The 26479-nt window shown below is 40.6% G+C and overlaps 1 protein-coding gene across 3 annotated transcripts in view; it reads left to right on the top strand.

Annotated features, from left to right (window-relative positions):
* Positions 1–26479, top strand: part of LOC114644558 (alpha-2,8-sialyltransferase 8F-like) — a 58236-nt gene that overhangs the window by 14776 nt on the left and 16981 nt on the right. For 2 of the 3 annotated variants that reach the window (XM_051924363.1, XM_051924365.1), the window contains exons 2-6: positions 80–157; positions 3198–3224; positions 5146–5232; positions 22728–22872; positions 25583–25692. In XM_051924363.1, the coding sequence (XP_051780323.1) occupies positions 80–157; positions 3198–3224; positions 5146–5232; positions 22728–22872; positions 25583–25692 (447 nt within the window). The remainder of the gene's footprint in view (positions 1–79; positions 158–3197; positions 3225–5145; positions 5233–22727; positions 22873–25582; positions 25693–26479) is intronic. The other variant, XM_051924364.1, reaches the window with a different exon arrangement.

Raw genomic sequence — 26479 nt, 5'->3', positions numbered from 1 at the left:
TTTTTTGTTAAATTTCCATATGGATGACATTAACAGAGGCAGTGCATTATGTCGCCCTAAAATGCTTTTTGTTTTACAGGAGTTTTCCAGAAATAATGAAACCAAAGAATCAGCAGGACCTGCATAGGATAATTCAGATACGAACAATTGAGAAGCGGTGAGTACATTGAGTCAGTGTTTGTTGTGTCTATCATATTGAAGATTTGTGTATCTTATAATGGCTTTGAAGACACGGCATTCTATCCATTCCATTTTTTTTTTTTTTTGTTGATGTGTCAATACATCACTGGCTGCAATCATTCATTTATCTGTTCATTTTCCAACATTTTATCAGACGTACTACTGAGAAGCAATTTCGTCATCCTCAGAAGCTGGTTGCTGTGCTACTTCATATTATTTCAGCACAGAACATCTGCAAAATCAGCAGCTAATGATAGGAAGGAAGACAAACAAAAAACAAAAGGTCATAGCTATTGCTTTGGGTTAAGTGATCACTGCTATATCTTTATGTTGAAACCTGTGGATATGAGACTAGACAGAATTATTGTCAGTGCAATATGAAGGGTTTGGGTGTAAAAGAGTTGTTGCAAAAGTTGAGTAAATCCTTTCAACTTTTTGATTCCATGTCATTTTTGCTAATCACACAATTTACTAATCAAACTTTTCAAAAAAGTCAGATCTGTGCCATATATAAGTAGTTATTGGAAAAACAGTGGTGTTTCTTTTTCAATGCAGTTTCACAAAATCGCCCTTAAAACTTGCTTGGTGTGTGATTTTACAATTGTAAAATGTGAAACGCTGTGTTTAATGAAGTAAAACAATCAGTGCACTCCAGGAATAACCTCTCTCTCTCTCCTTCCTTTCAGTCTTGTTTGGCAATCATTAAAATTAATATTATTTCTCGTTTAAATTTTGTCAGATCAATACTTTCTCTTCCCCCACCTTCCTTCTTTTGGATCCAGGTCAGATCAACTATCAGCTCCTTTTTATGAAGCAGTAAAAGATCTGCTATTAAACACTCCCTTTTGATTAGAGCCAGGGTGGACGGCAGTATCTCTGTTCTAGATTTTAATCTGTACCATCGGTCATATTTTCTTTGTCCGTTATCCCTATAGCTGAACCCTCCCACCCCACTTTCAACCTGCCATTGTGTCTACTTATGGAAACATTCTTTTCTCTCCACTGTATGCAACTTCTACTATTTATCAGATTCCAAAAAAAAAGGGGGCAAACAAATATAACTCTTTTAAATTGTGTTCTGCGTGTTTGGCACAAACTAGAAAACCATCTTGGATCCACATCGCACTTGCACTCCCTCATACCTTTGTTTCACAATAGCTCTCTCAACATTGGTGGGCGACCCATCTTTTACCCACTTTTGGTTTCTGTAATCAGAATATAAGTTTAATATGTCACTGTGCTCTGTACAAAAATATTTTATAAATCCTCTCACATGTACAGCTAACACAAGGCCAGATTTAGCACACAGGGGCTCATCATTTAGAACTGCTAGGCAAACATTAGAAGACAAGAAAGGGACAACTGCAAAAATGGGCATTGTACTATTTCTTTGTGACAGAGTCAGCATGATATGGAAAAGGCATTCGACTGTGTCCCTCGGGGAATCCTGTGGGGGGTACTCCGAGAGTATGGGGTACCGGCCCCCCTGATAAGGGCTGTTCGGTCCCTGTATGATCGGTGCCAGAGCTTGGTCCGCATTGCCGGCAGTAAGTCGAACCTGTTTCCAGTGAGAGTTGGACTCCGCCAGGGCTGCCCTTTGTCACCGATTCTGTTCATAACTTTTATGGACAGAATTTCTAGGCGCAGCCAGGGCGTTGAGGGGGTCCAGTTTGGTGGGCTCAGGATTGGGTCACTGCTTTTTGCAGATGATTTTGTCCTGTTTGCTTCATCAGGCCGTGATCTTCAGTTCTCTCTGGATCGGTTCACAGCCGAGTGTGAAGCGGCTGGGATGAGAATCAGCACCTCCAAATCCGAGACCATGGTCCTCAGCCGGAAAAGGGTGGAGTGCCCTCTCAGGGTTGGTAGCGAGATCCTGCCCCAAGTGGAGGAGTTCAAGTATCTCGGGGTCTTGTTCACGAGTGAGGGAAGAATGGAGCGTGAGATCGACAGGCGGATCGGTGCGGCATCCGCAGTAATGCGGGCTCTGCATCGGTGTGCATGCGGCTCAGCTCTCAATTTACCAGTCGATCTATGTTCCTACCCTCACCTATGGTCATGAACTATGGGTAGTGACCGAAAGAACGAGATTGCGAATACAAGCGGCTGAAATGAGTTTCCTCCGCAGGGTGTCTGGGCTTTCCCTTAAAGATAGGGTGAGAAGCTCAGTCATCCGGGAGGGGCTCAGAGTAGAGCCGCTGCTCCTCCGCATCGAGAGGAGTCAGATGAGGCGGCTCAGGCATCTGATCAGGATGCCTCCTGGACGCCTCCCTGGTGAGGTGTTCCGGGCACGTCTAACCGGGAGGAGGCCCTGGGGAAGACCCAGGACACGCTGGAGGGACTATGTCTCTCGACTGGCCTGGGAACGCCTTGGGATTCTCCCGGAAGAGCTAGAAGAAGTGGCCGGGGAGAGGGAAGTCTGGGCATCTCTGCTCAAGCTGCTGCCCCCGCGACCCGACCTCGGATAAGCGGGAGACAATGGATGGATGGATGGATGGAGAGTCAGCATGATATTGGATCTTCTTTTCCTTGTTTGGAATAACATGATTTACCTAAGGGGGGCCTGCACATGGAGAAAGGGTATAAAACCTTGGAACATTGCCCGGCACACCTTTGAAGCCGTCTGAGAGAGGGAGATAACATAATCTGATTCTGAAAATCCTTCCAGCGCAGCAACAAAAATGGCAGACTCTACACAAAGGTCTTGTCATGGCTCCCATCTGTTATGCTGCATAAACCGTCATTAAAGAAAGCTAAGTTATTTCTCCTATGTGATTTCTTACCACCATATCACTAAGGGAGGGGTATCGCCTTTTTATATTATATCTATATAGGTTCAGGTTACTTAAGACGCCTCAATTACAAAAGAACTTGTTCCAACCAGGGAGCTAGCACCCCCTAGAGGAAAACAGTTTCATGTGGTATCAGCAGTTTTGTTTTGATGGAACTGGACTCACCTCTTATCAGTTTCTGAAAGACAAATATTCTGTTCCTCCCTGGGTTTTTTTTTCTATTTACAGGTTAAATCCATTCTCAGGACGCGTGGAGTAAGTTTTTCCACCCTGGTATTTGATTACTTTTTCTTTCCCTTGTGTGTCACTAAACGCATTTCTTCTTTGTATGTAAGCCTTCATGATTCCATAACTACACTTATCCCAGTTACTCAGAAATGGTCAACAATCTTTCGCTCTCAACACCACTCTCAACACCACTGTGTTGCAACACAATTTTTAAAAACATTAAAAATTCCTCCAGGAACTCCAACCACCAATACATCCAATATAAAATTGTCCATAGACTTTATTATTTTTTCCTGATGGGCTTAGCCCCGATCCACTCTGCTACTAGTGTGCCTATAATATACAGAGCACCTTTTTCCACATGTTCTGGGAATGTCCCACTGTTGCTGTTCTTTGGGCTTCGGTTACTATGGCCCTCTCCTCCATCTTCTCTATCTCTATTTCTTGCTTGCCTACCACTCTACTTCTGTTAGATTTCTCTACTCCCCCTCTTTCTCTTCACTACCAGTGCATTATCTCATTGACAACAATAGCAGTCAAAAGTCAATAGTTTCCCAATAGAAGAATTCCAAGCCTGTCACTTTCTGTCATGGATTAAGGGGATACCTGTACATACGAGTACTATTAGTAAATGGGAAAACACTATCTCTCTGTGTGCTGTATTTTGTGTTATTTGTCTAGTTTTTTTAAATAATTAACACTGTGGGGAATTCATGTGGGCTTTTGCATACTTATTGTTTAATAATTGTTTTTTTGTGTGCCTTATTTGTTTAATATACTCTTTCTTAACAGCTAATTCTGGCAGCTATTTTTACATGTCTCTGTGTATGAGTTTCCTAGTGTGCAAAGCTGGGTGTGTTCCTGGGGGTCTATGTAATAAAATAAACAATTCATTGTGTTGGACGGCACGAATCTAAGTGTCTTCATGACCGCTACAAGTTACTGAAAAGATTTTTTGGCTTTCATGTCTTTTGGCTCCATGCAATATAATCTCACTGCCTGCTTGCACACTGATGTCACCAGTTCTGCTTGACATCACTCATTTAAGGGTGGGTAATACCACAGATAACACCATATGTTCTCAGTTTCTCCACCTCTCTGCTAATCGCTGGCACCACATACCCAGGCCAATGCCACCCCCACTTTTATACGCTATGACCGTAACAAACTGTTCCATGCTTTTGCATATGCTTATGACATGGATTCCACTTAAGGGGCATTTTTGTGATTTTTCTATTTTTTGGGACATTTAAGGTATATTTTGCAACATGCAATATAAAGTGCAATATAAATAAAATTTATTATTATTATTATTATTATTAATAGGTGCAATAACAATTTATGCTGCTGTACAGTGGGCAGTAATAATTTGCTCTGGTTACTTGATCACTTTACACTGTATACAAATATCTGACATATTTTGTATGGCTATTCTATTTTCTATTTTTTATTTGAATTCTGTTTTTAAATTGTTATTTATATTCTATTCTTTAAATGCACCTTTGGGGTTGTCATAAAAGTAATTTGTTGTGTTACACAAATTGCTTGAACTATTTTGAACTTTTGAAGCCCAACCCCCTTTTATGCCTGTGTAGCCCAAAGCAGGCCAAGGGAGTTTGGGGACAGGCTGCTCAAGGAGATGCCTACATTTGGGCAATTTAGGGAAGGCTCTCGCCTGGTTATAGGTCTTTTTTGAGGCCTCACATCCTTTTGTCATATTTAGAGTGCAGTAAATCATAGCAATAAATGCCAACTTCATTAGGAGTTGGACTGAGTTAGAACTGTGACAAACAGTAAACCGTCTACTTGTTCCCACCCAGTTTTAGGCAAATTGTATTTGTTATACGTTTGGCTCAGCAAGACTACTGTGACAGTGACCTTCCTTCATAAGGTATATCTAATAAACACTGATGGATTCATACTCAATGCATATCTTTGTGTTTTCTAGAATAAATATGACTGAGGTCATCAAAACCATACAAGATTTGCAAAACCATCCTTGGGAATTCAACATCACCAAGTTAAAAGTGCACAGGTAGGCCACCATTCATTTTGCATTAGCACATGGTTCAGATCCCACTTGGAATGTGATTACCACATCATTAACATGTGGTGGTGAGGCTGATTGGCAACTCTTGTTGAGCAAATGGGTGTGTATGTGATGATTATCCTGAACTGGTCCATGCCTGAAACTCAGTACTACTGGTGCTAGCCCCTGTCTCCTGCAACTATGAATTGGAATATCTAGGTTCAACAATGGATTAGTGAAGTGAATTTAGGCTTGAAGCCAGGAATCAGTTATTTACACAAAGAGTTGTAGGAATTTGGAACAAACTACAGAGTCATGGAGTTGAAGCAGAAACTTTGACAACCTTAAAGGAGGAGTCTGGATGAAATATGCGGACAGCCTAGCTATTAACTGAAAAATGGCCCTGATGGACTGAATGGACTCCTCTCATTTTTAAAAATTCTTTTCTTCATATTGTGACAGATAGAGGGTCTCCGTGACCCCTTGAACCCTCAGACTAGACGTCAGACACCAGGTAAAAGTCCAAATATAATATTTATTATTATAAATAAGTGCACAAAGCACTCTCCACAATACTCAATAATAAATCACAATAATTAATAAACAATAACCAATCCTCCACTCCCAGATGCATTGCCACCCTTCCACCCAGCTCAGCTCAATGTCTGGGAGTTCCCATCGTCCTTTTATATTCCCTGACCCGGAAGAGTTTCTGCCCAATCAGTCCACAGTTCCTTATTCCTTCCGGGTCAGGGCAAACAGTCCTTTTCTTCAACCCGGGAGCACATCGTATCTTCCTGTCACGTGGCCATGACGTACTCCCGGGTTATAGGGCATATAAGAGCCTCCGAGTCCTCCCACAGCGACTCCTGGTGGCCCCCAAGGTATCCAGCAGGGCTGCGTATAAACACTACATAGTCCATGAGGTCCTGCTGGAACTCGGGGGACGTTCACGCTGTTGGGAGAGCTCCTCCTGGCGGCCTGGGGGTGAGAGCCGGAATCGAAAGTCGGCAATCCACCACAATATGTAAATAGATACAGGGGAATGGAGTATACTGCTAAGGCAATTGATAAATTAATAATATAGTAGTTTGCTCCCACAGTCCAAAGACATGCAGGTTAGGTGCATTGGCGATTCTAAATTGTTCCTAGTGTGTGCTTGGTGTGTGGGTGTGTTTGTGTGAGTGCCCTGCAGTGGGCTGGTGCCCTGCCTGGGGTTTGTTTCCTGCCTTGTGCCCTGTGTTGGCTGGGATTGGCTCCAGCAGACCCCAGTGACCCTGTAGTTAGGATATACTGGGTTGGATAATGTATGGATGGATAATGTAGTATACTGCTTGAATAAGGTGACAGAAGAATTGTAGGAGGTGACATTAGCAGGTCAGAACACAGGCAGGGTCTTAATGTGGAAGACATTTAAATAAGAAAACTTGATACGTGTAGCCAGAATCATGGTCAGGAAACAAGTTGGCAAATCATAAGCTAAAACGTTTACACATAACCAGAGCCATGAAATGCATGACGCTAATCATAAGAGAGAGAGAGAGAGAGAGAGTTTAGGAGTAGGCACCAATACAGCGCGTTTCTGCACCCACCATATGACAAATCAACTCAGGATCCCAGATTAGGACCTGAGTGCAGCCATACGACGGGTGACACCTCAGCACCACACTAGTTCAGATGGAATAGAACACTGTGAAGTTTTTATGGTGTCTGGAGAGTCAATTCTGCCACCAACTCCCAGGTTTTTCCCTGCAGGTTGGAGGGCCTACGTGCAGGGCTAGATGCAGATTAACGTCACACCCAGGATGGGCTAATCATAAGCAGAAGGCAAAAAATATATTGTAACCAGTAAAATCAAAAACTGATAATATGAAATGGCACAAAGATATTTCTTGCAGGAATCCTGTCTTGGATGAATTAGTTATGTGTAGTGTCGGCATTTTAAATGTGGTGCTAGTGACATCATGGGGTGTGACATTTAGGGGATAATCTTTCCAGCAGCGTGGCCTCAAATCCTAGCAACCAATGTTGAGAATTTAGATTAAGGATCAATGTGCCTTATTATTAGTTTTAGAACTATTAACTATTGAAAGCTTATGCTTGTCATTTCTTTTAAGTAATTTAAAAGGTCACCATGTATTTGTAGGCATAAAGGCCCCTGTTCTTTGCTCATAAACAAGCCTATCTGTCTCTTCAATTGTTAAGTGTAATTAAACTTCAGTGAGTCAAGGATGTTATGTACTTTGAGAGAACTAAGACAGGCCATTGTTTTAAAATGCAAGAATGCAGCTGAGGAAACTTAATTTTCAGAAGACTAAATAGGTTTTCATGTTAGCACATATACACAAACACATTATATAATATCTACTCTACTAGCACATATACACAAACACATTATATAATATCTACTCTACATATATATAAAATCCTAAGCGTAAAAGTGCAGCGATTTTGTGCAACAATTTTATATAACGTTTTTATGTCATGTTTTTTGTCACACTTTAAATCGGGCTTATTTTAAAATTGTTAAGTTGTTAAATTTCCAGATTCTTATTCAGTATTTAAATGATAAACTAAAAAATACCAAGAACTCACATCCCGCGAGACAAGACTTTGTGCCAAAAGACTGAACCACGCCCGGGGCCGGAAATAAAAAACAGAGTAGATGACAAAGACAGCTGCTGTACAGGCTTTTAAATGTTGGAAGCGCCACACAAGATGCAGATCACGTGGCATGGCAGCAGCAGCAGCAGCACTCCAGCAGCTGATCGAGCAAAGAGGAGGTAAAAAAAAACTATTTGTTTCCCATTGTGTCACCGTTTAAGAGGGGGTTTGGGAGGAGCGACCGTATCTCCTTGTGCATTCAGCCCCCCTCTTAACAATGTGTGCAGCAGGGATGTGAAGGGGCTGGCGTGTAGCACAGGCAAGGGGGGTTGGCAAGCTAAGTTAGCAGAAGGGAACCCCCTACTACAGGGGTGGGTGCCCAATGCTTCGATCGCGATCGACCGGTAGATCGCAAAGGTAGTGCAGGTAGATCGCGTTGCATTCAAAAGAAAAATTTTTTTAAACGTTAGTCTATCATATATCCTCCCTATGGCATTTGCCACTTGATTGACATACAGGGCAGCCAGTCTGAGATCTCTTTTCTTCTAACACACTGGTCATCCCGCACGCACGATCAAACGTGCGAGCTACTGCAAAACTCCGGCTGTGATCTAGTTAGCCTTCCAATTTATATCGACTAAAGAAGGGATTTAAAAAAAAATTTGTTTGGGGAGGGTATGGGCTGGATGTGCAATTGGAAGAGGATTTTTTTTCTCACAATGTCACAATTGAAGTGTGTTTTTCTGATCTGTCAATCTATCATTGCTATTCCAAAGAAGGAAAATGTGGAAAGGCACTTTCAAACTGTTCATAAAAACTATGAAACTGAATTGAAAAAAAAGCACGTCCAATCTGGACGCTGGCACTATATACGTGCAGAGCAGGTTAGAGATTATGAAAGTAATGATAATCATCAGCCCGGAACAAGTGGAATTGAAAAAAAAGCACGTCCAATCGGGACGTTTGCGCTATACACATGCAGAGCAGGTTAGAGATTATGAAAGCAGTGGAATTCGAAAGGCTCAAAAGAAATAGTTGGCGCGATACACATGCGGAGAAAGTTAAAGAATATGAAAGTAGGAAAATTAGAAAGTATAAAAAAAAGAAAGTAAAGATAGCAGGAGCACAAACAAACGGAAATTATTACTTGAAAAAGGGAAAATAATCACCACGGACCAGGTGTCATTAAAAAAAAAAGCAGGATAAACAGGTCAGAAATAAAAGACAAGAGTAGAAAACAATGTAAAACGTCATAAAAAGGTTAAAAAACAAGGCGGCCAAACACATGCAGAGCAGGTTAGAGATAATGAAAACTGGAATTCAAAAGACTCAAAAAAAACGTAAGCGTGAAACACATGCAGAGCAAGATACATAATATGAAAACAGAAAAAAAGGACAGTGTCAAAACTTTGACAGACGGTTTCAAGACTCTGCTTTACTTGAGCCAATCGCTACATTTAAGTGCTATCCATTTAGGGAAGATGTTGAGGGTGATTCACCCGCATCAAAAATTGCAACACTGTTTCACCTAAAGCTCCTCTACAGTGGAGGATGAGATTTTGACACTACAGGATGACATTCAGCTGAAGTCTGGGGTTCTTGGACAGTTTTGGAACTTACTCACAGAGGAAAAGTACCCAAACATGACGAAATGTGCTGCTTCCTTGACTGCATTATTCGGCTCTACTTACTTATGCGAGTCAGCCTTTTCCCACATGAAGATTATTAAATCCAAATACTGTAGTCACCATAAATGTATTGAATTGTTATTGTGTCATAAAGGTTATTCAGTTACGCAAAGTACAACAACATATACTTTATGTATAAAGTATACTCAGTATATATATATATCTATATATATATACTAGCCATGGGCGCCCAACTACGTTGCGCGTGTTAAAGTTGTTTGTGAAGGGCTCCCTGTTTAAATGAGGCTGCCAGTCGTGAACTGGGCCTTTCGTCGCACAGCATTATGATTTTTTATAAGGGAAACAAAATTGCAAAACAAAACCCTTGGACATTGATTCGATAGGAACGGCTTACTCGGAATCACTGTCCAAATAGTAATTATGTGGTAGTGTAGGAGCATTTCTGCTTCTCTCCGTTCACAGTCCGTCTCGTTTTCACGACGCTGTCGTTTCCTCTCACGATCTCTTCTCAACCATAGGTATCCAGGCTATTTAAAGCATAAATAGGGATCACTTCACTGACATGTGAGCAAGCCACTGTACAACTGTGAGACGTGCAGCACTCGCCGGCTACAACATAACAATAATAATTTCCGGAACGTGCTGTTTCATTGTCATTCATTTTACCCACTGTCTTTCTTTCATTCATATGTTATGTAGGCACATACCTTTTATCTTCAGTAATCTCATTCTCTAACCAGGCCTCAGGAGCATGCGTGGAATTCGTGGACAAAGATCAAGATCCAAATGAAGATTATATATAAAGATATATATATATATATATATATGTATATATATATATATATATATATATATATATATATATATATATATATATATATATAGCATTTTTAATGTAGATAGATCATTTCAACCTGGTCATTTTAAAAGTAGCTCACAAGCCGAAAAAGTGTGAGCACCCCTGCCCTAGTACATATATATATATACTGTATATATGTATTTTTCAGATAGCATTTAAGTCTATATGTCAATGCTTCCTCGTGAATCAGTGTCTTAATTAATAAAGTTAAAGCAAAACATATTATATCAGCTGGCTTTGAGCCATATAAGAATTTAAGGGTTGATTAGTAAAGGCTTGTATTTTTTCTTTTTTCTAGCAGTCAGGCAGCACTGTGCTTGCCTGCTCAAGACCGCCTGCCTACTTCCTACTCCAGTAGCCTAGCCCTCATCAGTGAAGCTGCGTGCTGTGTTTACCAGCACAGTTATCTATGACTAGCCAACCCGCGGTGTAGCATACGCTGCATAATTATGTATTGATGGGTGAACACTTCCTGAAAGACACAGTTGTCCAAATGGGGTGGGTTTGAGGATACGACTGTAAGTGAATGAAAAGATGGAACTCTGGAGAGAGCAACATTGTCCGTGACTGAAAACTAGTTTTGGCAGATACAGGCATATCTTTTTGAAAGTCTGGCCCTGTGCCTTATTAATTGTCATTGCGAAGGCCAATCTAACAGGAAATTGTCTACATGTAAAAGTAAAAGACAAATTTGAACCTGATGGGGTCAGGGATATCTCGGAAGTGAATGGTGATAGTAGCTGAAAGCATTTGGGACATCGCCACAATTTCTTCCTGGCCACCATAAACTCCGGAAGTGTTCATGTAGTCAGCGTATTGTTGAGCAGACTGTATGACTATGCTTCTGTGACTAAGAACAACGCTCTGTCATGCTTACCCCATGGTCTTAGAGTTGGCGGGCGGGGCTTTGTCGTGCGTACCCCATGCGCACTGCCTGCTCATGCCTCGAGAGCGAGGGTGGACGCAGGAGGAGGGTTAGACTTGGCGGGTGGGGCTCTGTCATGCATATCCCATGACGCGGGAGGAGGGTTAGAGTTGGCGGACGGGGCTCTGTCTTGCGTGCATGCGTATCCCATGGTCGGGCAACTTGGTTGATTATATATAGAAAAGCAGCCGGAACCGAAAAGAACAATGAAAAGTCAACGTGACTCAGAGGTGCATGTGGACTGTAGCAGAGACAAAAGCGACTGAGGTGGTGTTTGGTGAGGTGTTGCATGCCTCGAGAGCGAGGTTGGACTAGGGAGGAGGGTTAGAGTTGGCAGGCGGGGCTCTGTCGTGCGTATCCCATGACATGGGAGGAGGGTTAGAGTTGGTGGGCGGGGCTCTGTCGTGCGTATCACGTGGTATTAGAGTTGGTGGGCGGGGCTCTGTGAGTTGGCAGGCATGGCTCTGTCGTGCGTATCCCATGGTCTCTGTCTTGCGTGCCATGGTCGACTGCTTAGTGAATTGTTGGTGGGCGGGGCTTTGTGAGTTGGCGGCCGTGGCTCTGTCTTGCATGTGTCTTGCTTGCCATGGACTTAGTGAATTATATATATAGATTTTAGCCTTAAGGGAGGCTGGTGCAACAAGTAATTATTTAGAGGTTTAGTTTCTCAGATGTGGGTTCTCCTAATTGACTTAATGGTGAGAATTGATTAACTGAAAGGACACTAATTTTTATTAGCATAAGATTAGGAATGTGACAATGTGAGAATGTAAAGAATGTGAAGATGATTAGGTGAGGGTCACCTTTGAGTTGAAAAGATTGTTATGAAAGGATTTATGATTATTAGGCAGTTGTTATATGGAAAAAGGTATAGCACAACATCATTATTATGAATATAACACATAAAGTGGATGACAACAAAAATGTACGAAGCGGCAATGTTTTGTGATTAGAACTGGAATAAGTACTTTGAGCTACTTTTTGTATGAAAATGTGCTATACAAATAAATATTATTATTATTATGAACCTCACCCAACCCACTGGGCTCACTTCATGAAATGAGATGAGTTTTATGAGCTATGCTATGATTTCATATGCTGTGCAAATAAACATATTCTGACTGCCTATCTAGAAACTCTTGAGTTTTTTCTGAAGACGTTTTCTCGTTGGCATCAGCCTCCAACATGGTGACATCCATAGGGTAAACAAGAACATAAACTGTTTTTAAAAATGTTAAAAACACAAAGAAAAAATATGAATTCGACAACTAAATTCCTTGGCTTTAGAAACCCCAAAAATCATATATAAATAATTACTGAGGCCAAGGAACACTTAAAAAAATTATAAACCACTTTATGACAATATAATATAATATAATATAATATAATATAATATAATATAATATAATATAATATAATATAATAATCAGTCAGTCAGTCAGTCATTATCCAACCCGCTACATCCCAACACAGGGTCATGGGGGTCTGCTGGAGCCAATCCCAGCCAACACAGGGAGCAAGGCAAGAACAAACCCCGGGCAGGGCGCCAGCCCACCGCAGATAATATAATATAATAAGTCAAATTACATTAGGATGAAGTGCTTGGGACTGAAAAAATAATTTGTTACAACAAGAATTTTCTTATAAGGGAAGTGGAAGATAGCGAGGTCTTTCGGCACGTACAGTTGACAAGGCTGACTACGGAATGTTGAATTCGATGGCAAGTCAATTTTTTTTTCACAAAAACTTTCAAACCTTTCTTTTTTTTTGAAAAAGCACCCTCAGTGGCTACAACATGCAGTCAGTATTATTATTCTGTGAGGTCTGGGAGGAGGAGGTTGGGTTAGGATTCCACCTCGGTGTCTGGAGCTCACACAGCTTGAATTACATAAGCGCCACCCCTCTGTGTTCACAACATGCGCCCCTTAACTGTCATAATCAGGAGACATTACCTAATGGATTGACTGACTCCCTCCAGCTGCCAACTGTTCTTTTGTGAGTCATGCTTTTTTTTTAAACTGGAAAAGTTTTACAAAAAAAGGATCATGATAAAAAGTTTGAGGAAATGAAGGTCGCATTCATAAATAAGAATTTTTGGATGTTTACATTTGTGAGCACACAATTCCAAGATGCATTCAGATGGAACATTTTTTGAGAGATTATAGTGTGCAGGTTCCTAGGTAGACAGATAGAACTTTACTTGTCTCTATGAGGAAATCTGGCTTTTTACATCAGCTCTTTTAATAAATAAACACATAAATAGATAGACAAATAAATATATATCCACAAACATTATGGTCTTAATCAAGGACTTTGTTAAATGGTGCGACTCATACCACCTACACCTGAACACCAGCAAAACCAAGGAGCTGGTGGTGGATTTTAGGAGGCCCAGACCCCTCATGGAACCCGTGATCATCAGAGGTGACTGTGGGCAGAGGGTGCAGACCTATAAATACCTGGGAGTGCAGCTGGATGATAAATTGGACTGGACTGCCAATACAGATGCTCTGTGTAAGAGAGGACAGAGCCGACTATATTTCCTTAGAAGGCTGACGTCTTTCAATATCTGCAATAAGGTGCTGCAAATGTTCTAACAGACGCTTGTGGCGAGCGCCCTCTTCTACACGGTGGTGTGCTGGGGAGGCAGCATAAAGATGAGGGACGCCTCACACCTGGACAAACTGGTGAGGAAGGCAGGCTCTATTATAGGCATGGAGCTGGACAGTTTGACATCTGTGGCAGAGCGACGGGTGCTCAGCAGGCTCCTATCAATTATGGAGAATCCACTGCATCCACTAAACAGTATCATCTCCAGACAGAGAAGCATCTTCAGCGACAGACTGCTGTCATTTTTCTGCTCCACTGACAGACTGAGGAGATCATTCCTCCCCCACACTAAGCGACTCTTCAATTCCGCCCGGAGGGGTAAAAGTTTACATTATACAAAGCTACTGTCTGTTATACCTTCATTTTTATCACTCTTTAATTTAATATATATATTTTTTTATCATCAGTATGCTGCTGCTGGAGTATGTTAATTTCCCCTTGGGATTAATAAAGTAGCGGCATGGTGGCGCAGTGGGTAGCGCTGCTGCCTCGCAGTGGGATATCTGAGGACCTGGGTTCGCTTCCCGGGTCCTCCCTGCGTGGAGTTTGCATGTTCTCCCCTTGTCTGCGTGGGTTTCCTCCGGGCGCTCCGGTTTCCTCTCACAGTCCAAAGACATGCTGGTTAGGTGGATTGGCGATTCTTAATTGGCCCTAGTGTGTGCTTGGTGTGTGGGTGTGTTTGTGTGTGTCCTGCGGTGGGTTGGCACCCTGCCCGAGATTGGTTCCTGCCTTGTGCCCTGTGTTGGCTGGGATTGGCTCCAGCAGACCCCCGTGACCCTGTGTTTGGAATCAGCGGGTTGGAAAATGGATGGATGGATGGATGGATTAATATTAGTATCTGTCTATCTATCTATTGATCGATCGATTGAGGAAGAGTTCTTACTTGGCAGTCCCAGTCCCAGTGAGGTATTATGCAGACACATTGCTGTTGATATAAAGGAGCCCTGTTGCATTTCTTGACAGAATTCTGCTAAGTGATTTGTTGGCTGGAAGTCCTCAGTGTTAGTGTGTTAGAGAGAGAATATTCAGCTTTGTTCATAATGGTACTCAGTTTTGTTTTCATTTTCTCCTTTGCTATGACCTCCAGGGGGTCTAGAGAGTAAAATCTTATTGAATTTATGAAACAAGCTGAAACTGGTTGGGTAGCATAAAGACGAGGGAATTTCAGCAGTGTGTATAGAGGTTGAATGTTCTCCTCTTTTCTGAGTAGGCATTTCTCTAGATACTTTGGTTATCTTTAACATCTAAACCTGCTGTAACTTGCACTCTGTCCCAAGGTCAGTTCTTGCTCTTCACCTGATGTTGGTGTAGCCGACTGCAATCTGTCTTTCTCTGTGTTTTATAAATGAAAGTCAATTCAGAGGCACGTAGGGTCGAAACAGAAGTTATTTTCCTTTCCAAAAACAAAAAGGGAAAAAAGAACAGGGTGTTGCATTAGCAGAATCTCCCCTATATCTATTAAATATGAAACTAAATCAATTACAAATTATTGTGAACAAAACTATTAATAAAAAATAAATACAATAAAAATCAGAAAAAAGCTTTGAGAGCTGGGAACACCACCTACCACCAACAACATCCACCGTGCTTCTGGCAGCAGAGCCAAGAAATGTGGTACATGCAGGTTGTGAGGTGTAACACTAATTAACGCCCATACTACAATATATTGTATTATACAATAGGTATACTACTAACTATTTATAAGGATGAATTAATTTTGGAGAAGTTAATAACTAAAACAAAACAAAATTATAAGTAACATATTATACTTTGCTACAATGGGAGCCCACATAACCCTAAATTGAACTCAGGGTTATTTTATACTGCTTTTGTTGTGTTTCTACCTTGCTGTCTTTCCACTGCAACCCTAAATTGGACATATTTTTACCTTTTTTATAAAAGGTATCAAGGCTTCAAAAATTGTCTCTTTAATCACTTACATGCTAGGAATCTGGCATTCGGCAAAGTGGAACATTGGCTCTGGGCCATTATGGTTTCATCTCTATATTCCACATACCTGCCTAAAAAATTGTTGGTGATCCCATTGATTTCCAGTTATACTTCACGCTTAGAACGCGTATGCGTACACATCATGGCTGCCGCGCGTTCCTAGCATTCATTTGACGTATCCTCTGAGCACATCCTCAGAAATGAATGCGTCACGTGCACGAATTGCAGTACCGGCAAAAAGTCGGGGGCCGCAGTGTGATATAAGTTGGAGTGTGACATCAAGAGTCTCTGTTAACTATCTACATGTGACAGAAAGCCACTTTGGAGATCCTGCAGGATCAATGTGCAAGAAGCAAAATGCCAACATATAAATGCATTTGTGACGCTTTCGCATTCAAGCGTTGCATATTCCCCAATGTAACGATACATTTTAAAAGTCTTACATATCGTCTTTTGTGCTGTCTTTTTTTTTTTTTTTTTGGTACCTTCACAACAGCATTAGAATGTACGGCAGCGTATTTGAGCCACTGAGAAATAGATTAAGGACACAGTGAAAAGGTCTATTTTGTGATTAAAGTGGAAATTTGGGTTTTAATCTCGAAATGTCCACTTTAATCTCATAGTTTATTTTATCATTAAAGTAGGCCGTTGTAAAAGTCATCTTAAAACCGACCCACTTCTTAATCGCTATGTGTTTCTGGGGCTTCCTCCTGAACTGACAGCAGCGGTAAGTAGCAATAGATCGCCACACAGAACACATTAAATTTATGATATTCCAACTCTATTTCTGGCCACGATGTGCAAAGGTATGTTTGGAGAAAAAGGGAGCCAAATTCCATGAAAAGAACACCTCTCCGACTATTAAGCATAGGTGTTGAATGATCAGGCCTTGGGCTTGTTTTGCAACCAGTGGTACAGGGAACATGTCATTGGTAGAAAGAAGAATGGACTCAAATAAATACCAGCAAATTCTGGAAGCAAACATCACACCATCTATAAAAACGTTGAAGTTAAAAAGAGGATGGTTTCTACAACAAGATCTGAATCACACCTTAAAATCTACAATGGAATGCCTCAAGAGGCGCAAGCTGATAGTTTTGCCATGGGCCTCACAGTCTACTCGACCTAAACATCACTGAAAATCTGTGAATAGATCTCAAAAGAGCAGTGCATGCAAGATGACCCAAGAATCTTGCATAAATAGAAGAATGTTTGGGTGAAAATACCCCAAGTAAGAATTGTAAGACTTTTAGCTGGCGACAAAAATTGTTTACAAGCTGTGATACATACCAATGGGGGTTTTACTAAGTGCTAACTATGTCAGGTGCCCAAACTTTTGCTTCAAGCCCTTCCATTTTTTGCTATTTTGTATCTTTGAATGATGGAAATAAAAATGGCATCTTGACTAAAATATTAAAGAAATGTGTCATCTTTAACTTTACACCTTTTGGGGATCAGTTTATCTTATGCTCACTTAACTATTCACAGTGACTGATATTTTAAGAAGGGTGCCCAAAAGTTTGGGCATCAATGACAGGATGAATTAGTCTTGTAACACAGAGGAGCTATATAAGAAGAATTAGAGTAGGCTCTTTTTCCTTAGGAGAATGCAATCCTTTAATGTGGGAAGTGACATTTTTCACCTCTTCTACAATTATGCGATGGCTTGTGTGATTTTCTATGCTGTGGTGTTCTGGGCTGGTAACATCACTTTAAAAGAGGTCCACCAAATGAGCAGGCTAATTTAAAGGGCAAGTTCAGCTATAGAACACACTCTGGACCCCCCTGGAAGGTCATAGCAAAGGAGAGAGTTAAAACAAAACTGAGTGCCATTATGAAAAATTCTGCACAACCTCTCTGACACACTAATACTAAGGTCTTTCAGCCAGCAAATTATTCAGCAAAAATGTGTAAGGAAACACTATGGGGGCTCCGAAATATGCCTGCATAATGTGTCACTGTGACTGCCAAGTCAAAAGTTTTGTTTCTTTTTAATTTTTTGCTTTTTAGTCATTCTAGGGGCGGCACAGTGGCGCAGTGGGTAGTGCTGTTGCCTCGCAGTTGGGAGACCTGGGGACCTGGGTTCGCTTCCTGGGTCCTCCCTGCGTGGAGTTTGCATGTTCTCCCCGTGTCTGCGTGGGTTTCCTCCGGGCGCTCCGGTTTCCTCCCACAGTCCAAAGACATGCAGGTTAGGTGGATTGGCGATTCTAAATTGGCCTTGGTGTGTTTGTGTGTGTCCTGTGGTGGGTTGGCACCCTGTCCATGATTGGTTCCTGCCTTGCACCCTGTGTTGGCTGGGATTGGCTCCAGCAGACCCCCGTGACCCTATGTTCGGATTCAGCGGGTTGGAAAATGGATGGATGGATGGATAGTCATTCTAGTGTGTGTTCAGACCATAAGTGTGTGTCAGTCAGTACGTCAGTCTCCAACCCACTACATCCTAACACAGGGTCACGGGGGTCTGTTGGAGCCAATTCCAGCCAACATAGGGGCACAAGGCAGGAACCAATAACAGGCAGGTTGCCAACCCACCACAGGGCACACACACTAGGGACAATTTAGGATCGCCAATGCACCTAACCTGTCTTTGGACCATGGGAGGAAACCCATACAGAAATGGGGAGAACATGCATACTCCATGCAGGGAGGACCCGGGAAGCGAACCTGGGCCTCCTTACTGCGAGGCAGCAGTGCTACCACTGCCCAGCTCTTTAAATCTTTCCTCATAATTCATCCCTTATAGTCCTGGCATCAGCCTAGTCACTTTTCTCTTGACTTTTTAAAGTGCTGCTAGCCTGGAGACCAAAACTGCACACAGCAGTCCAGATGAGGCCTCACCAGTGCAGAAAAAGTTTTGAGCAGAATCTCCTTGGTCTTGCACTCCACACATCATGCTATATAACCTGACATTATGTTAGCCTCCTTAATGGCTTCTGAACACTGTCTGGCAGTTAATAATAGAAGTCATAAGTGGATGGTCATAAAATACATAGGTCATAAGTCGACGACTGCCTGTAATTAATATGGACCTCAGCGTTACCATTTGCAGTGCACCATGTATTGCATATGTCTCTGTTCTATGCCATTTGGTATGGGATTCATAAAAGCAGTGTTACTGTTTGTGATGCACCCTCTATTGGAATGATAAATACAATGCATTTTATTACTTAAAAAGGCTTGGAACGTATCATCTGTTGAAATCAGAAATGCAATGCTAATGTCTCTGTTATATGCCATATGATATGGGATTCATATAAGCAGTGTTAATGTTTATGATATGCCATTCATTGGAAAGACAAATGCAATGAAATTTGCTACTAAAATCTTTTGGAATGACAAGAGACATAACAACCGGTTGGACAGACAGGCAGACACACAGAAATGTATCCTTTTATTAAGATGGATTGTTATGTATTTTCTATGATTTTTTTAATATTGTGTTTTACGTCATGTTTTTGTGATGTTTTCTCATGTTCTTTGTATTTTGTGGGTGGAATCCAAAATAGACAGAAACACCCATACATCATACTTAACGGGCTGCCCCCATCCATTAAAATGCTGCTACAAATGAAAGGGTAGGGTGGGGCAGATCTTTTGAATGGAACTTGGCATTTCTATCAGGACCATGTTTTCTTTGGTTCTGAACTGTTATTTTTGACTTGTTTTACTCTATTTTTAGGATTATTCTTGTGAATTTATTTGCTTTGGTTGCCTTGTAGACAACTACTTTTGCCTCCTTTGGAGTATTCAGATATTTTTCTAAATTTTTTGAGAATATATCTTTTATTTATAAAGACTCTCTGTGTAATTTGTGTCTGCAAACTTCTGTTTTACAGTTCTTTCTCTTGTAAAGCATATTTACTGCATAGTTATTTTTGGCATGTTCAAGAAAATTTTGAACTTTTGAAGTCAAAGCATCCTTTGGCCCAGTGTAGGCTGAAGCCAATCTAAGAGCTGGAACTCAGGCTGCCTTTACAGGGCAGGCTGGTGATGATACCAGGCTGCTTTTGGCTCAGTTTTGAAAGCCTTACATCTTTGTCATTTGTATGTTGCTGCAATTGATGCCAATAGTGTAAACATGTTTGTTGTCACATGTCAAGTTTCCTGCATCTTATAAATGAAACAATAGGAACCTATAAACTAAAACTAAACCAAATATGTTGTAAATGGTGAATACCTTTACAAATTAATTTACAAAAAAGAAAAACCATATGATACTTCATAAAATAATATTAAGAAACTTGTATTATCACAGCAGCAGTGTATTTGTTAGCTATCAATAAGGGACATGACCTGCAAGTAAGAATGTAAAGAAACTTCACATCTTTTATACAGTAATTAGCCCCAGTGAGCTGAAAAGATTGACTTCAATATGTTTCTGTAATTGCTTATATTTGCCTATATTGTCTTTAGTTCTTCTTTATTTATTGGTTTAGTTCTTATTTATCAAATAAGTGCATGTTTCATTTCAGGTTCTGTCGCTACTGCCCTCAAAACTCTTGCAGTTACCCCAATCCTTAAAAAACCTGACCTGAATCCTCCTTCTCTCTCCAGTTACAGGCCTATCTCTAATCTACCTGCTTTGGCTAAGGTGATGGAACACTTGGTTGCTGCACAACTCCCTGCTTTTCTTCTAAACCAGTGGTTCCCAACCTCGGTCCTGGGGGTCCACTGTGGCTGCAGGTTTTTTGTTCCAACCAGATTCCTAATTAGTGACAACACCTGATAGCATTGATCTCATTTAATTAGCTGGGATTATTTTTCTTTTATTCTACATTCAGAAAAGCACAGCAGCATGATTTTTACATTTATAAGACAATTTGTAAATATTTCTTTTGCTATAGATTTAAATGCTTAACTCTCTTTTGTTGATTTCGTTATATTTTGCCCTTTCTCTGTGCAGTTTTCCCCTTCGTTGTATCTTATTAATGACAATTTAAAATGAGCAGATCAGACACCCAGGCAAACAACACTGAATAATCAAAGGCTGCAACTACTTTAGCGTCAGACCCACTAATTAGTAAATAATGGATTAATTAAACAATTAGAACACCTGGAAAAGTAGAATGAAAATCAAGATGAAAATATTGTTAAAAAGAAAAAAATACATTATTCCCATATAACTGCTTGGTACATTTTAATATATATATATATATATATATATATATATATATATATATATATATATATAATATACATTTTACCAAACTTAGTTTTCTAATTTATATATTGTTCCTAACATACAGAACTTGGGAAACAGCACATCACTTAATTAGCTCAGGAGTTCAATTACAAACAGAAGCTGGTTGGAACAAAAACCTGCAGCCTCAGTGTGCCCCCAGGACTGAGGTTGGGAAACACTGTGCTAGACAATACACTCTATGAGCCTTTTCAGTCTGACTTTTATACACAGCACAGCACTGAGACAGCTCTCCTCCATGTAGTTAATGATCTTCACTGGTCTGCAGATTGCAGTTCACTTAATACTCTCCTCCTCCTTGACTTAAGTGAAGCATTTGACACTGTTAATCATGAAATCCTCCTGTCACGTCTCTCTGCTGTAAAACTCCCTATTTTCTAAGGCATCCGACGTCTCTGTTTCTGTTGATGGTCCACTTGTCAAACCTGCTCCTGTTGTGAGAAATCTTGGTGTTTTGTTTGATTCATCACTTAACTTTGAGCTACACATTAGGTCTCTTTCCAAAATTTCATTCTATCATCTCATTGCCCATAACATTGCCCATCTCCATCCTTTTGTGTCCTTTAATGATGCTCATTGTTTCATAATGTCTCGTATCGATTACTGTAATTCCCTCTTCATCGGCCTCCCTGCAAAATCTATACAGAAGCTACAGTACATTCGGAACTCCGCAGCTAGAGTCCTCACCCACACAAAGTGTTCTACTCACATCTCTCCTGTTCTCTCCCAGCTTCACTGGTTACCAGTTCCATCAAGGAGTAAATTCAAGATTCTGCTTCTCACCTTCAAAGCCCCCCTCTACCTCACTCGGCTCCTAGCTCCATGCACTCCTTGTCACTCTCTCAAGTCCTCTCCTTACTGTCCCACGCACCAGACTCTCCAGGTCCTTCAATGTTATTGCCCCATAACTCTGGAACTCTCTTCCTCAGTCTCTCCGAGATTGCTCCTCTTTCTCCACCTTTAAATCTCAACGGAAAACTTTCTCGTCTTCGACAAACTTTTGTCTTCTGTGTAAATTTTATTTTATTATTATTTTATCAATTCCAGTACATATAAAAAAAAGTGTTGACAGTGCATCATTATACACAGAGGGTCTTGCAGGCCTAGTACTGGGACCTTTACTGTTTTCACTTTACATGCTTCCATTTGGAACTGTCATTAGAAAATATAACATTAACTTTCACTCATACTCAGATAATACCCATTTTTCCAAGGCTGTCTTAATTAGATGTGTTAGTGAGTTAAAGAAGTGGATGGATGAGAACTACTTGCCTTTGAAGACAGACAAAACAGAAATGTTGTTTATTGAGGCTAATGATGCTTATCGTAATATTATTTTGTCATTATTCATTATTTAACTTAGTTGGAATCACCATTAGCTGCGGTGGGTTGGCACCCTGCCCGGGATTGTTTCCTGCCTTGTGCCCTGTGTTGGCTGGGATTGGCTCCAGCGGACCCCCGTGACCCTGTGTTCGGATTCAGCGGGTTGGAAAATGGATGGATGGATGGATGGATGGAATCACCATTAGTTTTACTTAATCAGCAAAAAATATAGGCATTATCCTTGACGATAGCATGTCACTTATAGAACACATTACAAAACTATCCAAAACATGGCACCATAGCACTAAGCAAAATGAAGACTGATTAATTGATTGACTAGTGTACTCCAGTAGATAACATTTTCTGTTGTTTGGTTCTCAGCTCAGAGCTCAGACAAAAATGCAATGCCACCCGAGAGATGATCCTCAGCCAAGAGAACACCAGAAAAGGGCAAAAAATTACTTATGAAGTGGAAAGGAAATCAGTAAAGTCTGTTGATGACAGCCTATTCCAAATGCTACCTAAGGTTTGTCCTATTTTGTTGTTGTTCTTCTTCTTTCGGCTGCTCCCGTTAGGGGTTGCCACAGCAGATCATCTTCTTGTCCTCTGCATCTTGTTCTGTCACACCCATCACCTGCATGTCTTCTCTCACCACATCCACAAACCTCCTCTTAGGCCTTCCTCTTTTCCTCTTGCCTGGCAGCTCTATCTTTAATATCCTTCTCCCAATATACTTGACATCTCTCCTCTGCATATGTCCAAACCAACACAATCCTGCCTCTCTTTGTCCTATTTTGTTATGTGTCAAAATATCTCATGAATTTTAGTAGGTGGGTTTGATTTTTCTCTCCTGGTTAATGATTTTGGAACTTATTTTGACTTTTATTGTTTATACAAAATTAGAATATGGTCGAACATGGTCAATGATCAAGATGTTGTCTGTCCAAACATTACAATGGACAATGGTATGATAGGTGTAACCAGAAGCTTTGTTTCCAGCTTTTTCGAAACTGCTCCTCTTTGAATTTTTATGTACTTCAGTCTTTACTGTAAAGTTTATCCAGAATAGAGCAATAAGCAAAAAACATTTAGTAAGCACAAGTTCTGTGGACAAAAACTGTTTCTCAGAGGAATGAGATCATTGTAACAATGGTATGCAGAAAGGCATACACATCATGTCAAACCTTGAAGCATGTGGTCTACAGCAGCAAAAGACCACAACAGGTTCCACTCATCTTGAATGAGAACTGGAAGATGATCTCAAAGTGTTAGAATGCATGAGTCCTTGGATCCAATCTGTTTAGCGTCAGGGGGACAGGCTGGTGCTGGTAGTCTAGTGGTACGTAGAATGTTTTCTTGGCACATATTAGCCCTCTTAGTACAAATTTGAATGTCGTTTGAATGCATATGGGCATTTTTTCTGACCACGTGCATCCCTTTATTACAACAGTCTTCCCATTTTTAAACCGATACTTACTACCAGATAGTGTGCCATGTCACAAAGCATGCATCATCTCAAGCTGGTTCCAATTTATTCCAATTGACTGCACAGTTCTCAGATCTCAATAGAATCTGAATACTAAGTGTAAATGTACTGTATATACAGTGCTTACAATACATAAAAAGAGTTGGGAAGGCAACAGGGAATCCCATTTAATAGCCAGGTGGTAAGACTTTGTTAGTTGAAACAATAGTATAAATCATAATGTTGCCTTTGGACAAACTGATATGTGTCTGACAAGAACTGCTTCCCAAATGAACAATAATTTCCTGCTACCCTGGGTATTTAATAGTTGAGACCCAGAAGCAGCAGAGTCATAGATGGAGCAAGGTGTATGGTGAGGTCATCTTAGGTCTTTTTTTTTTTTATTTCTAGGGTAGGAAGAAGACATATAGGTGGCTGTGTAGCAATCACATCTTTCCCAGATATACCCTTAATCCTTGAAAAAGGTGTTCGACAGCTGTGCATATCACATTACATGTACAGTGGATTCAGAGAGTACTCAGGCCTCTTCACTTTTTTAAAATTTTTGATGTTGCAGCCTTGTGCTAAAGTTGTTTAAATGAATTTCTTTCCCACATCAAGCAACACTCAATACCCCACAATGACAAAGTGAAAACATGATTTTAGAACTTTTTGCAAAGTTATTAAAAATAGAAAACTTATATATTACATATATTACTCTGATGTCCATCCCATTCTATTGATCATCATTGAGATGTTGCCACACCTTGTTTGGTGTCCACCTGTGGTTAAGACTAGACATGATGAGGAAAAGAACACATCGGTCCATTGAAGGTCTCACAGTTAAGCAAAAACCAAAGAACTTCCTGCAGAGCTTAGAGACAGGATTGTGTTGTCGACGCATAGATCTGGGGAAGGCTACAAACTACAGCATTCCTGCAGCATTGAAGCTTTCCAAGACCAGAGTGGCCTCCATAATTCTCAAATCTATAAATCTGGGATAACCATGACTCTTCCTAGATATGGTCACCTGGGCAAACTGAGCAATCAGTGTAGAAGGGCCATGGTAATAGAGAAGACAAAATGTAGCATGCTAAAACCCTTTTCTTTTTTTGGCTGCTCCCGTTAGGGGTTAACACAGCTGATCATCTTCTTCCATATCTTTCTGTCCTCTGCATTTTGTTCTGTTACACCCATCACCTGCATGTCCTCTCTTACCACATCCATAAACCTTCGCTTAGGCCTTCCTCTTTTTCTCTTCCCTCGCAGCTCTATCCCTAACATCCTTCTCCCATTATACCCAGCATCTCTCCTCTGCACATGTCCAAACCAATGGAATCTCGCCTCTCTGACCTTGTTTCTCAACCGTCCAACTTGAGCTGACCCTCTAACTATGATTAATACAATTCCTAAAAGTGATGTTAGTAATTATAAAGAGGTAGAATCAAACCCTAATTATTTACACAACAGATGCAGATAGATTTTATAGTACCTGTCGTAAATAATAACTATCATCATACACTTTCCAAACACAAAGCCACAGAACAGTAAATGGATATATTTTGTACAACTGGAGTAAACACACACAAGGACTGGGCTGAAGTACTGTAGAAATTGATTGAATGAACATGTGAGTGACCCACCTCTATTCTTTTGAAAGTGTGATGTGGAAAATGACACTAGCAGCACTGCTCACTTGTGACTTAGTGTTCCCAATGTTGATGCTCAGCACTTTAAACTGACATTTCTCTTTTCTACATGTTGCTTCCAGACATTCCCATGGAGCAGTTACTTGGGTCATTGTGCACTTGTTGGAAATGGCGGTATTTTGAAGGGAAGCAGGTGTGGGAAACAAATCGACAAAGCAGACTTTGTCTTCAGGTATCAGTTGTGTGTCTTCTATTAAAAATGAGAATGATATCAAACTGTGAATTTTTTTTTTTTACCAATGCTTACAATCACTTCTTATGAGTAATGACTATAAAGCACTAATTACATGCTTGAGTTGTCACTAAGTTAACTCCCAGGGAATGTTGGTTATCTCCTATATTGAAAAATTGTAAATTTTTTTGTTGATTTTAAAGTTTCATAGAAATGCATCCCTTACATTTCAGTATGTTACATACTACTACATATCATTGCACTATAGATTACCCTTTCCCCTATTCATCATCATCATCATCTTCTTTTGCTTCATGTTTTCTCACTTAAATATTGGGTTGATATGCTTAATCAGTCTTCTCCAAACAGGTTGGTCCTGTGCCTCCGTCTCAGTCAGACCCTTTTCCTTAAGATCTTCTTTAAATTTATCCATCCACCTCTGATTTGCCCCCCTCAACTTTCTCTGTACTTCCATTCCCATCACTCTTTTGCCTACATATTCATTGTCTGTTCTCATTACATGTCCATACACTTCAATCTGCTTTCCCATACTTTCCTAGATATCTCTCCCACTTTTGTTGTACCTCTGATTATCTCATATTCATATTCTGTCATTTTTTTAACTCCATACATCCATCTCAACATTGTCATTTCTGCCACTTCTCCTGCACTTTTTTTACCAGTCATTTCTCCATACATTACTGCTGGTCTTACCAATGTCTTATAAACCTTTAACCTTCACCTTAATTCTTCGATCACACAACACTCCTGAAACCTTCTTCTAATC

Source organism: Erpetoichthys calabaricus, chromosome 3, assembly GCF_900747795.2.
Source record: "Erpetoichthys calabaricus chromosome 3, fErpCal1.3, whole genome shotgun sequence".
NCBI classification, from domain to species: domain Eukaryota; kingdom Metazoa; phylum Chordata; class Cladistia; order Polypteriformes; family Polypteridae; genus Erpetoichthys; species Erpetoichthys calabaricus.
Note: the sequence above shows the minus strand (reverse complement) of the source record. Positions and strands in the feature narration are given on the sequence as shown.